We start from the raw sequence: 13,515 nt of genomic DNA, 5'->3' as shown, positions 1-13,515 counted from the left end.
CCTTTTCCAAATCTAATATAGTCTTTATTTTTCATTATTATTTAAGAGATAATTATATCATACTTAATCTTTGAAAAAATAGAAATATAATCTCATATATATATATATATATATATATATATATATATATATATATATATATATATATATATATATATATATATATATATATATATATATATATATATATATATTAAATAATTTTAGTAGTTCCTTCTTCTTTTTCATATGATAGCTTTTAAAATTGCTTAAATGGTTACCATTATAAAATGAAAAGTTATGAAAATTCATTTACATGCTTGGTACATTTTCTTTTTGGAGTTTAATAGTTTATTAGGCTTTCAAAGTTCTTATATTCAAATAAAGATCATGTTAGTCATCGCTACTAATATTCTTATATCATTGAATAAATAAGATCTCAAATAAGACCAACATTTATGATCAATTTAACAAATTTCTAATAGGATGATAGAAGACTCACAAAAACATGTGTTATATGAGTCACAATTAACATTTCCTTATATGAAGAAACATGTCTCAGATTAGTCTTTTGTTTCAAGGTTGAAACATAAACCAACTTTTGGAACAATCAGTGATTCTATTTGTAAGTAACATAAATGATAAGAAGACAGAAAATTGATTATTGTTACATATAATTTTGCAGAAACCCTAAACCACACTGCAATAAGCTTATTCTACTATAAGTATTTGTGTTGAATGAAATTATTAGTATAATCATCTTATGAGTGTCAAACCAATAGCAGTGATTATGAGGGTTGAAGGAAGACCAAATTTGAGATGGTTCCAAAAAGTTAAAGTGTATGCAATGTTAGGAGCACGACGAGCCTGTTCACACACTATTAAGTTTGCAGCTGATCCTAAAAGTGACAAGTTTCCTGCAACTGTGCTTGCCCAAGCCAGTATCAGCCATGCTTTCTTTTCACTTTCTTGCGAGATTGCAGCAGCTGAGGCTGCAACTGGTCCTCCAAGCAATAGAACTACAAAAAATGTAACATCTTCATCCGGTGTTTCATGTCTCGTCAAAAAATAAGATCCATAAACAAGAAGTTTTAAGGTTTTATGTTGAAAATGATATCCGATCTATTATATAAACAAGGGTTAAATATGTTTTTGGTCCATCAACTTTCAATGAAAATTAGAATTAGTTCCTCATCAAAATATTGGTCCAATTTAGTCCCCCAACTTCAGAACCGCGTGAATTTAGTCCTTTCAAGAAAATTTTGTTCAGTTTATTTAAGATTTCAAAAGCATTTCATGATAGCATTTGAAATGTTTACACCGTTTGACACATTTTTGCTTCAATATTAGCAAATAAACTAGAATGAAACGCATCTGAAACATTAAATAAACTTAACAAAATTTGGTTAAAAGGACTAAATCCATGCAATTTTGAATTTGAGGGACTAAATTGGAGCAAAGTTTCGAAGATGGACTAATTCCAATTTTCACTGAAAGTTGAGGAACTAAAAACATATTTAACCCTATAAACAACTTATTTTAGAAATGGTCAATTTGAATCTTTTCTGATAAAAAAGTTTATGAAAGATTTAATAAGCTTTTGAAATTTTCAAAAGTATTCCAATTTCCATATAAACTTCATGTACTATATCTCATTTATATACTTATTGTTACAATGACATTATGTGCTATGAATGTCTTGAAAAATGAAAATTATAAAGAGAAGTACAAGCTTAACACATTTATTCATGGTATGAAACATTCCAAGTTCTAAATTAAAAGTTTAAAGACTATTCAAAACTACAATATTATAGAAAACATGTATTTGAAGGTTCCTTTTACAAAAGACAATAACTTAAATTTTGAGGATTATTTCCATTGTTTATTTCTTATAAAATATATAAACTTTATTTATAAATTATTATATTGAAAACTGAAAATGACTTTCGTTTATAATATTTCGGTTCATTGTCCGTGTTACGTTGAATTATTAACTAGGGTTTACACCCCTTTTCCAGTTCTTTTCATTAGTGAAACATGTCAATAATGAAACTAAATAGTAAAGTGGAACTCAAATTTCAAAATTTAATTAATGAAAAACTATTATACGAAAATAGAAGATACAATACCCAACAAATATGATAGAAAATATATAAGATTAAAATATCTACAAAAAACTTCATAAACAAGATTAACCCAATGTTTAATTTTTTTAAAGTAATTTTCTTTTAAAAAAATGTAAGTTAAAAGCCAATCACTTAAAAGAAAAGTCTTTTATACCCATGAAAAAGAAGAAGTTCATTTACTCCGTGATTTAATTTAATTTATTAATATTAATATTATCATTTAATATAACTTAATTAATTATAAGTATTAAAATCACAAAAACAGAACTATTTTTAAAACATCGTTGGTAACGAAAACAGAGTTGTAATATTATTTAATAAAGTTATAAAAGAGGATAATACTATTGAGAACTGTATACGGTCATAAATTAAAATGCACTTCATCACAAAATAAGGACATTGTATATTTAGTTTATTAACGAATAAATGCATCTACATTTAATAAAGTTATATTAGGGAATTGGTAAATAAATAAATTAATAATACAGTTATATTCTGTTTAAATAAATCTATCATGTTCATAATATTAATAAATTGGAAAGCTAAGTTGTTAATTAACATAAAATCTTTTTTTTTTCACATATGAAAATTCAAAGATAACTTTTTGGTCTCGATGTGGACCATCATTGTTGCAAAATTCCAAGCAGCCCTTCTCAACTTTGACAGAATAATTTGATATTTTTGAAAATAAAAAGTTAACAAATTAACTTTAGAATTTCATTTTATGATATTAAACAAAATTTATTGTAATATATATGTTCTAAAAGAAAACAAAGAATAATCACAAAGAGAAATTTGTGACATCTGGCACTTTCTTTAGCAATGTAAAATTATTTAAACTCCAAACTAACTGAAATTAAACTATTAGGATATATAAATGTAGTTTTATGCATACAAAATGAAGTTTTATGCATACAAAATGAGTAATTTCAAAAACCATTCTCTTTTATAATGTTCTTTTGTTAACTAATAAAACAAAGGTCCCAAAAATGATATTATCCTTATTTGTAGAGTTTTAGTACTTTGATGAACATTTAATTTATTCATTAATTGGTTGCCGTAATGAAGACTTTCAATGCTATTAAAGATTGTTGTTAATTAGTCATTCACAAGTTTTCATTTAGATAGTGATAAAACTTTTTTTAAAAAGAGCATTTTAACTACCAATGAGTGAACATGGAAAAAGAAAACATTACAAATCAAGTTCCTTTACCATGACAATGCATATTCAACATTAAAAAACCATGTCACATAAGAACAAAAAAGTTAGAAGAAAAAATAACTGAAAAAACTAAAAAAGTAAATTGAATATTTGAGTAACATGAGACATACCAGTTGGAACATTAGAAGCCACATTTGATAAGATGAGTATAACCAGAGCAAGTATTGCTACTCCACTAGCACGATCAACTCGAGAATAAGGTTCCATGACCTCCCAAAGAGCACCTGGAATTCCAGTTTTATTGAAACCATCTACTGTTATGAACATTCCACAAAAGAATATCAACAATGAATAAGAAACCTGTTCCAACAAAAAACATTGTCCAAAGTTAAATTTGCACCAAAATAACAATTTTTACTTGTTGATCGTGTTTTAAGAGAAAAAAATAGGGTTAACTATTTTTTTTTCCCTACACTGTAACACGATTTTGATTTTCATCACTATCTTAAACACTTTAATTAGGCTAGATCCCTGTACTTAAGATATAGACGCGATCCTTTTCACTCAATAACATTAACTGTTTTTTTTTTACGTGACAAACGACAACTCAAGTTGGATCAGTCCATAAATTTCCCTCTTGACAACATTTTAAAAGGTCAGTGTGATTCAACATTTGTCACGTCAAATAACAAAAGAATTCGATCCATGCATTAAGTATGTGAACCTAATAGAATCAAAATTTGAAATAAGAATAAAAATAAAAATCTTACCTTTTCTAAGGATGGTCTAGCATCTTGGAAATCAAGAACAACCAAAGCTAGAGCAGCTGAAATAGCACTCCATGACATATTCAAACCAAGAAGCATAGCAACCAGCATTCCCAATGTGATTATGTAAACACACAACTTCCATAGTATGTATCTCCATCTTACACTCAAACGATCCTTCACTTCTAAAGTGTTCAAGACAGTTTCCACAACTGGTTTAACCACTTTCACATCAGTTTTTGAAGGACTAGTAGTTTCCTCACGTGTCTCATAACTCATACCATTTGTCTCCTCCTTTGATGCATTTGAGTTTCTCGTGGAATCCAACGTGTTACTGAGAACCCTGTCGATTTCACCATCACCCACTACCGATCGGTTTCTCAGAGTCTGAACGTGAGGGGAACTTGGAAGATTGAAATTTTCCATGTGTGTATTCCACTGTTCAGAATTGAGTGAGCTAAAATGAGACATTGTGGCAGGGGAAAAGTGATGAGAATTAACCTCTTCCTCTGCTGCATGACTTGCTAGTGGATCCTCTTCATCCTTTTGAATAGACAACACCCTCCAATACATGACCATGAGAATCAAAGCATTCACTACAACCCCTACAAGCATAGCTGGAAGAACACCAATCAGAAACTGCCCAAATGAAATTTTACCTTGAACTGCTATGACAAGATTTTGAGGGTTCCCAATTGGAGTTGCTGCAGAGCCAATGTTAGCACTTGTGGCAAGTGCAAGCAACAAAGGGTGTGGTGGGAGGTTGTGTTGCTTTGCGATTTTCAATATGAATTCTGTGAGAACAACACAAGCAGTGTCGTTGGTGAAAAGAGCACTTGAAACAGCAGAAATCACACAGATTCTGAAGAGTAAGTCCTTTGCTCCTCTGCTTTTCCAAGAAAGCAATTTTCCTATGTATTTGAACATGTCAGCTCTTTCCAAGTAAACACTGACTACCATTGTGCCAAAAAGAAGACCTAGAATTGGAAGATCAATTGCTTCGTATGCTTGATCTGGACTAATAACTTGGAATATGACCATCAGCATTGCACCTAACAACGACCCTGCAGTTCTTCCTATGGGAAGGAATGGCACAGCAGGAAAAACTGCTAGCATCCAGAAGATTGCAAAGGCAACAGATCCAAGCACTAGTTTTGGAATAGATGCCAATGCCATTATTGTAACTCTTGAAGAACCTAATTTTGATCAAAGACTCAAAGTGTCACCTCTAACCGTTATTCTAGCTTCATGATAGAATTGAGTTTTGTAGAATAAAGTTTCCTGAACATAAAAAGTGCATCATGAAAACCATTACGAAAGATAAGAAAAAACGACACTACACATATTCAATTCACTTACCTTGGAAAGCCACAATCTATCACGCCCAGTGATTTAACGTATACGAGCTTTCACCAATTTGCTGTCTTTGAATAGGAATTCATGCCATCTGCATGAAAAGCTATCAACTTTAAAACACTAAAGTTTGTTTTTTTTTTTTCAAATTGAAATTGAAAAATAAGAAAATATCTTATTCAGTTAGAAAAATGGTATATAGGAATTGCGACATGATAAGTGTTCTCAGGACAACTCGTAATCACATGGAAGAAAGTGACCCTTTCTCAACTTTATATAAACACGCACAAACATTTACGTAACCATAAAGAATAAAAAAGTTAGTTATAACTTCATTGACTCAAATGTTTAGGCAACGTAAAAACTTTGTCAGTTTTTTCCTCTAAAAAATAAAATTGATACCCGAAAATTAATAAATATTGAATGTAGTACTTTGTAATAAAAAATACATATTCTGACGTATTTATATTGGCATAACGTCACTCTACATTACTTAATCTAAAGATAATTTGTAAATTAAATACAATATTAATTATAAATTTAATTAATCAATATAATTTATTATATAAAGTAATATTATTAGAATTCGAATTCGGACCATTTGATTAAGGGACAAAATCTTAAAGCATTTCACTAACATTTAACATTGTATAATTATCTTGAATTACTAGATATATTAAAATATTTAAAATTAAGTTAAACAAATTTAAAAAACTACATCTAGCTTTGTAAATTAGATTTTATTTTATGATGGTTTTCAGTTTTAAATTTATAAAAAATTAATTTTAATTTGAAGGTATATGGATAGACTAACCTACATAATAATAATTTTGATATTATACTAACAAGATAGTGAGAATTTGACAAAATACAATAATAAAAGTAGTATATTATGACATTTGATTTGTAACGATGATGGAGATAAAAGAGGAAGTCATGGTAAAAAATAGTAAAAGTGTTTTAAAACTCAAAATCAAATTCATAATTTTTTGTGAATGTAAAAATTTATTTTAAATGAGTTAAAAACTATTTCAGATTCGTTATTACCAGATTTATTTTTGTTTAAGAAAAATAATTCACCACCATTTTGGAATGCATCTTATATATTTTAAGAAAGCTTTATAATATGACAATGCAATATGGGGGAACGCACAAATCGTTTAAATTTAGTGATGATAACTATATTTGAACTATGGGACGAAATGAGACGAAAATCAAAGCATCGTTATTTCTACGTAGCTTTCAAAATGACGTGGAAATTACAACCAGATAAAAGGTGCAATTTCGAGATCTTACAATTTATGAACGACATTTTTCAACTTTTGTTCGAAACAATTATATTCTCCACTTCAACAAAATTTGTTTTTAGAAACTAAATTATTGCTCTCTCAAATAATAAAATTACTCAGTGGCTCAATTAAAGGGTAATTTAAAATCTAATCTTAATAAATATAATTAAAACTTTGATAATTCATGCTACTAAAAAATTCAGATTTTGATATAAAAACTAATTTATTTATCATTATATAAATTTAATCTAGTGACCAACTATATCAAAATTAATTTTATTACTATATTATATAAGAATTAGTTCCGTAATCATGTTATATAAAAAGCAATGGTCATACTTTGTAAGAACTAATACATCTACCATAACATATAAAAATTATATATATATATATATATATATATATATATATATATATATAAAATAAAACTAATTCCCTAAATCATATCCCATAGAAACTCATGACCATATTGATCAGAATAGTAAATATTTATTATTCAATTTGATCTACTTTCTTATATGTTTATTTGATCTTTGAAATCTTTATCTCAATTTCTAAATAAAACATACTCGAAAATGTCAAACAAGATAATTTGACTTACTCGAAAAGAAAAGGGACATAAGGAAAACACAAGAAAACAGAACATGGGAGGCACAAGAAACCAACAACATCTTATGACATAAGGTGTTGTCAAAAAGTGACAGGGTTTTCCTCTGCCTCTTACTTATTCTTGGATCTGGTTAAGGTAACTGAGATAAACATAATAGAAACATTAGTGTAGCTGGATAAAAAACCATGAATTTTTTTATGAAGTCAGAAAGAATGTAATGTATTTTAAGTGAGCCTTGTGCTAGAGGACTTGAGGCTGTTATAGTCAAAGTAACATAAATAGGAAGAAAGCCTCACATCTGACGCAGAAGGGGGAGTAAGGGAAAATGTAGCAACTAAAAATGGTTCTAAGAACTAAACAAGATCGTATATGAAGGAGTTCGTATTCTAGGAGATGGTTTTAGGAGTAACAAGCGTTCAGGGTGCAGAATTGAATTCTGATCTGAGAAGGTAGAAATAGTGGGTTATTCTTGGCAAGTTTTGACCCAATGGTTTAGGAGGGGATAAAGAATTTATAAGCCATACAGAGATTTCAATATTCTTAAAGAGACCTATGTTAAATAGAAGCTCTATGGTCTGTATTTGAAGGAGTTGCTCAAATTATAACTAGAGTGTAAATGGCCCTCTAAGTGGTCTGTATTAAGGCACAATCGCTAAGTGGAACCTATAAGCTATGGTAAACAGTGTGACTGTTTAAGAGACAGCTATGTTTTTATCTGTTTACTACAAGCACTACAACTCTCTTCTTTTTTTTTGTTATCCCTGAAGTTCTCAAGCATGCCCTTTGACTGGCTGCCGGTGAAACTATGCAAAACAATATTCAGACTCTCTGGAGTCTAGAAAATGCTCTGTTGATGCTTGCAGATCAGACATGGCTTGGAAATGATACAGAAAAGCTTCTGCCTAGTGGTGGTATCAGAAGTTTTCAGTGGAGGCACTCTAAGATAGAGATAAGAATAACAAGATTGATAAAAGTTTGGGCGAGACTGGTTAACCAGAAAACTACCATACAAAGAGTCAGGACCACTTCCAATACTCTGCATGGAATTGCAGGAAGCAGTCAGGCAGTGTGCCAAAAGAAATAGTTGCAAGGGATTTAAACACATCTCTATGCTGACAATGATGCTACAAGACCTTGTTGGAGAAGTGATGGAATACCACTTGGGGATGGATTGTAAATGTTGTGAAAATAAGCAAATGTGAAAGGAAACGAACAGTTTGGGAGCTACAATCAAATGATTATCAACAAGACTGTGAATAAAATAATACAATCAATGGAACATGATGTGGGAACCTGTGATCTTTAAGCATGCTGTAGGAGAAAGGGTGGACCTTAATTCTTTTGTTTTGTGATTGATATGTGGGTTTGAAAGCCTAAGGTGTGCTTCAATAGTTTTAATGTACTAATAGGTATTTTGGATGGTTAATAATTATTTATACTTTTAATAATATAAATATATATATATATATATATATATATATATATATATATATATATATTAACCTTCTTTTACACATTTTTTTACAGATTTGATTGCTTTATATATGGATTCGAGCACACCTAGTATTCTTTATATATATATATATATATATATATATATATATATATATATATATATATATATATATATAGTTTTGTTGTCAGTAAAATAGAAAAGATCAAGCAACATTATATAAATTCTACTGCCACATTCTCACGCCTCACATCTCTCATACAGGATTATGCAGAAAAAGCAAAAGTGCAATAACAATAATAAAATTAGAAAAGTTGTTTAAGTTATATAAAACATTATTAAAGTATGTGACATTATTCAACCACTGAATAAGCTCACAAGAGTAGTTATTATTACATTGTATTTTTTTTAATAGACTACCAAGGACAATAGAGCACAATACTGCAAGTCCATATAATAAAATACCAATCACATAATTTTTCCAAGTCCATAAAACATGCACATAATACTTCAAACTCAAGTAACTGTAGTAACCACCACAGTAGAAAATAGACCAAGGAAAGCAACCTTACTTCCCTATTATGATTCCTCTCAAAACACCTCCAGTATTTGCTTCAAAACATTGCTTATTTGCATGATGAAGGGTGTGTTGCAGGATATGCTACACAAAGAAGATAGTAAAATTAATAAAATTGCTGCAGGGGGGTATAGTATGTATTTTAGACAGTAGATACATGGAAACACAATAGGATGACTTACAATAATTTTACACTGATCAAGGAGTCATCCCCCAGGAAATGTAAAAGAAGCCAGAAAGCAAACATAATTTTAATAAAACAAAGGAGGAATTATAATTGAAATGTTTGCTAATATTGGAAAGACTACCGTGTATATGCTTTTAAAATCAAATTTGGTTTGAACACAACTTTATATAAGCTTTTTTTTTTTAATAACTACATTATTAGTATTAACAGTTTTTAATTTAGAATTTTCACAACAATTATAGAACATAATAGGCTGGCATTGTGTTTTAATGTGCCTAAAGTTTATACGTACTTCTCTACTAGCTAAACCTGCATCAGTGCATTGCATTGTACTAGGTCTGCTAAGGATCTTTGCTATTCAAGGGTACAATAATAAAGGAGTGGAACCTATATAGCCTAATTTCTATACAAGTGGTAACAGATATTGTGTAGTTCAACGGCAACATCATCTCCGGTGCACGCACTCTTCAAAATCGGAAGTGATTCTTCTGTTAGAAAAAAATTTAAGGGAAACACTATGCCCTGTTCAATTTAATGAAATTTTCTGAATTTAAAGCACACTTGCCAATGACTAACATTTGCCTCACACGGATACAAGTATGGACAAGGACAAAAGATAATGGTCTTCCTGGACATTCCTTCTCATGGAAAGTTGTTTAAGGAATTCATAAATAGTGATCATGCTTGTCAAAAACATTGACATTGAAGCCCGCCTAGGTCCCAACCCTCTATAACATGCCATCCAAGCACCCTCCCTAACCAAATTCATCATTGTCTGCACAACATTAGGTCCATGGCGGCCATTCTCATCTCCATCCAACACTTGCATCCTTGTCTTCATGGTGTCCAGTGGCATAGTATTCAAAGCAGACATGCGCTAGCCACTGCTGCACTTACTCCCTGAACTGCCATCATTGTCTTAGAATCTGGCCCCAATTCACTCTCATTACCACCTTTCTCGCCTCAATTCACAGCATTGGAAGATGCATTTGTCAAAGTTGATATCCCAAAACTCCTATACAACTCCTACCACCATAATTCTTGATCATTTTGTGGACGGCATCAATCCCACATACATTTCGAGGTGATGAAATAACTTAAACACACCTTGAACCATCAAGCGCTGACTCACAACACCAACTGGGGTCCAAGCAAGTTGAGCTGCCAAGAATGCACTTAACTTAGCAGCAGCATTGGCAATAGTAGCAGCGGTAGGTTCAGCCACCCCAAACTTAAGGGCTGCAGTGCCAACCTATTGCACAATCAGAGAACCTAGAAACTAATTTGGGTTTTGTTTATAATATTTAGGAGTCTGAAGCTAGTTAAGTAGGAGATACTTAACTCATTCGTTGATATTCTATTTAAATTCAATTTCTCTTAAAGAATCTTGTTAAGAAGCCGTGGATTTGTGCTGTATTAAGATAATTTCATTAGCTACTTTCAGACAAATAAATAACCTACTCATTACTCATTAAATCACTCCAACGCAAAATTACGGTAGAAATACTCATTACTCATTTTCAAGAATCACTTCAACTCGATGAGCCTAACATTCTTATATTTCTTCATTCATCTATATTCTCAACTTCCCTACCAACTCAAGAAAGGTATCAGAAATGGATACTACTACGTCTAGACAAACAATGTTTCGGGCAAAAAATCGAAACAAGCATATTCGTAACAACCAAATCAGAATATATGTGCGTGTATGTGCGTGTAAACGCCAAACCAATGACGAAACCCGAAATGCAAAGCACAATCACTGTTCACAATCAAAATAATCAAATTGATTAAAACTGTAATATATGCTACTCACCGTAAAGATTAAAATCAAGAAATAGGAAGAGAAGTGGAAAATAAATTTTAACAAATATCTCAGTACAATTTCAAATCTCAGACATATATGAGAGGAAAAAAGGGAAGTAAACGATGGATATAAAGTGAGGAGAGAACCTTAGGGAGGACAGAACGACACCGTTAGGAGAGATTGCTCGGCAGAAATGACTGTGACTGGCCGGCGACTTCGCCGGAAAACGGTGCTAGAAGAGAAAAAAGAGAACGGAAAAATGAGCTGAACAATGAACCGTGGCCTCGCCGGGAAACAAGAAGAGAGAAAGAGAATCACGAAGAAGAGATGAAGAGAATGGCCTCTAAATATTAGAAGTAGTGGCTATATATAAAGAAGACATGTGTACTTCAATTGATCAATGAGTCATGCATAGTTACTAATGTTCAATTAAAACTTATGACGTGGTTAAAAATTGTTTAATACAATAAAATTTCTGTTTTATACCAATGATATTAAGTACACAACATATAACAACAATTTACATTATTTAATAGTAAATATCAGTATACGCAAATAATTTTATGAACATTTTTTTCATATGGTATATAAGTTTATTTTATTATCGAATCACTAAATAATTTATTTTTTAATATGATATTAAAATTTATATTAATTCTTTATTGTTATACTTTTGTTACAGTGTTACATTAAATATTCGTTTAAGTTCATATTTTAATTTTGAAAATTTGATACGAAACGTGGACTTATGAAATTTTAAAAATCATATTACAATATAAAATATTAAAAATCATATAATTACAGTATAAAATAATATGATTTTTCAGAATTATTAAAGATGTGTATGAAAAATATAAGATATATGATATATGATATAATAAAAGTAACATAATAGAAAGTCAAATAACTTTATATGTTTTTTTGTGAAAATAAAGTTATAAAATTATTGATCTGAGAATTTTCTCTTTCCAACTTAAATGAGTACAAATTTAAACAATTGTATATTTTATATGGATTCTTATTTTGTAGACAGCGGTGTTAACATGGGACTAAGATACAAGAATCAATGCAAACAATTCTAAATCATATTCTTTTAATAAGAATATTAATTTATACTGGAATACTTGCCTTGTATAGAAAACAATAAAGTATATAATATGAGTTCATGTCCCATAAAAATAGCAAATGAGTATATTATTCTGATCTGTTGGTTGGAATACGTCACTCCCATTCTTGAAAGGAACAAATTCTACATTTGTTGAGTATGATTGAAACAATTTTACTTTTTCATAATAAAAAACTCAATGATTCTGTTTCATTAAAATAAAAACTAAAAACTATGATCTTAAACATGGATATTTAGATAATATACGATGTTTGTGATAAAATAACATAAAAAAGTTGTGGATATGTTTATTTTTACAGAAAACAAATATACATAACAGTTGAAAATTTCATTGTCGTGATTTTGTTTCTGAGAAGTGAAGTGGATAGCTTAAAATAAACAAAGGTTTTGTTAGAAGAGTTTGTAAAACTTTAGAAACTTTTTTCTTCCAAAGAAATTGACTTCTTCCAACATTTTGTTCAGAAATATAATTGCTGTAAACAAAAGAAAATTTGAAAAAAAAGAAGAAGAAACTTTCAAAGTTCAAAGAGTAATTAATTAATTGGGTCTGAATGCTTCTTAGTTTAAAAGGTACAAGAAATCGCAATTGTTTTGCCATTAAAGTTCCTGTCATTAATATTAGTTGTAACGTACAAGGATTATTAATTCTAAAATATTTACTCTGAGATAAATTTGTATATATTTTTTAAAATTTTGGATAAAGAATTTAAAAAAAATATTGGAAATTTATAATTTCATAAAAGTAATTAAACTTATTAAAAATATTAAATTTTGAGTTTTAATTCAAAGAATAAGAATTTGAACTTGTCCGTAATTTTAATTTTATGTGTTTTCTCTTCATATTATCTCTATATGGTTGGAATGAATAATTTTATTGATGATTTTATTAATGATGATAAGAGTTATTTTTTTTTATTTAAATTGTTGTTCTTGGCTTTCTTCATCAATTTCAAGTAGACCACTTTTTTCCTTTTTTACTAATGTGAACTAAATTTTTAATTAAAATATATCTTGATTTTGTGTTGTTGTTGTTGTTTGTAATGATTTTTTTTTTGTCATTCATATTAATACTATTCTAC

At 29.6% G+C, this 13,515-nt stretch overlaps 1 protein-coding gene and 1 pseudogene across 1 annotated transcript; both read right to left on the bottom strand.

The window, feature by feature from the left end:
• Positions 1-477: 477 nt before the first annotated feature.
• On the bottom strand, positions 478-11,642 carry LOC114181266 (silicon efflux transporter LSI2-like). The gene is made up of 6 exons (XM_028067672.1): positions 11,457-11,642; positions 9,312-9,400; positions 5,394-5,481; positions 4,038-5,315; positions 3,438-3,627; positions 478-998 (listed from the first exon to the last, which is right to left on the bottom strand). Exons 4-6 carry the CDS (start codon positions 5,208-5,210, stop codon positions 736-738), a joined length of 1,626 nt encoding a protein of 541 aa, XP_027923473.1. The 5' UTR covers positions 5,211-5,315; positions 5,394-5,481; positions 9,312-9,400; positions 11,457-11,642; the 3' UTR covers positions 478-735.
• LOC114180856 lies at positions 9,408-11,014 on the bottom strand (annotated as a pseudogene).
• Positions 11,643-13,515: the final 1,873 nt, after the last annotated feature.

The sequence above is a fragment of the Vigna unguiculata genome, chromosome 4 (genome assembly GCF_004118075.2).
Source record: "Vigna unguiculata cultivar IT97K-499-35 chromosome 4, ASM411807v1, whole genome shotgun sequence".
Classification (NCBI taxonomy): domain Eukaryota; kingdom Viridiplantae; phylum Streptophyta; class Magnoliopsida; order Fabales; family Fabaceae; genus Vigna; species Vigna unguiculata.
This window is presented reverse-complemented; position numbering and strand designations above follow the sequence as displayed.

What these genes read in the sequence shown, in the direction of transcription:
- LOC114181266 (XM_028067672.1), bottom strand. Translation starts at nt 5,210, where the DNA reads ATGGCATTGGCATCTATTCCAAAACTAGTGCTTGGATCTGTTGCCTTT. An exon ending in CTAGACCATCCTTAGAAAAG is followed by an intron (nt 3,628 to 4,037) that starts GTAAGATTTTTA and finishes TTGTTGGAACAG; the next exon opens with GTTTCTTATTCATTGTTGAT. An exon ending in GGCTTCTAATGTTCCAACTG is followed by an intron (nt 999 to 3,437) that starts GTATGTCTCATG and finishes CATTTTTTGTAG; the next exon opens with TTCTATTGCTTGGAGGACCA.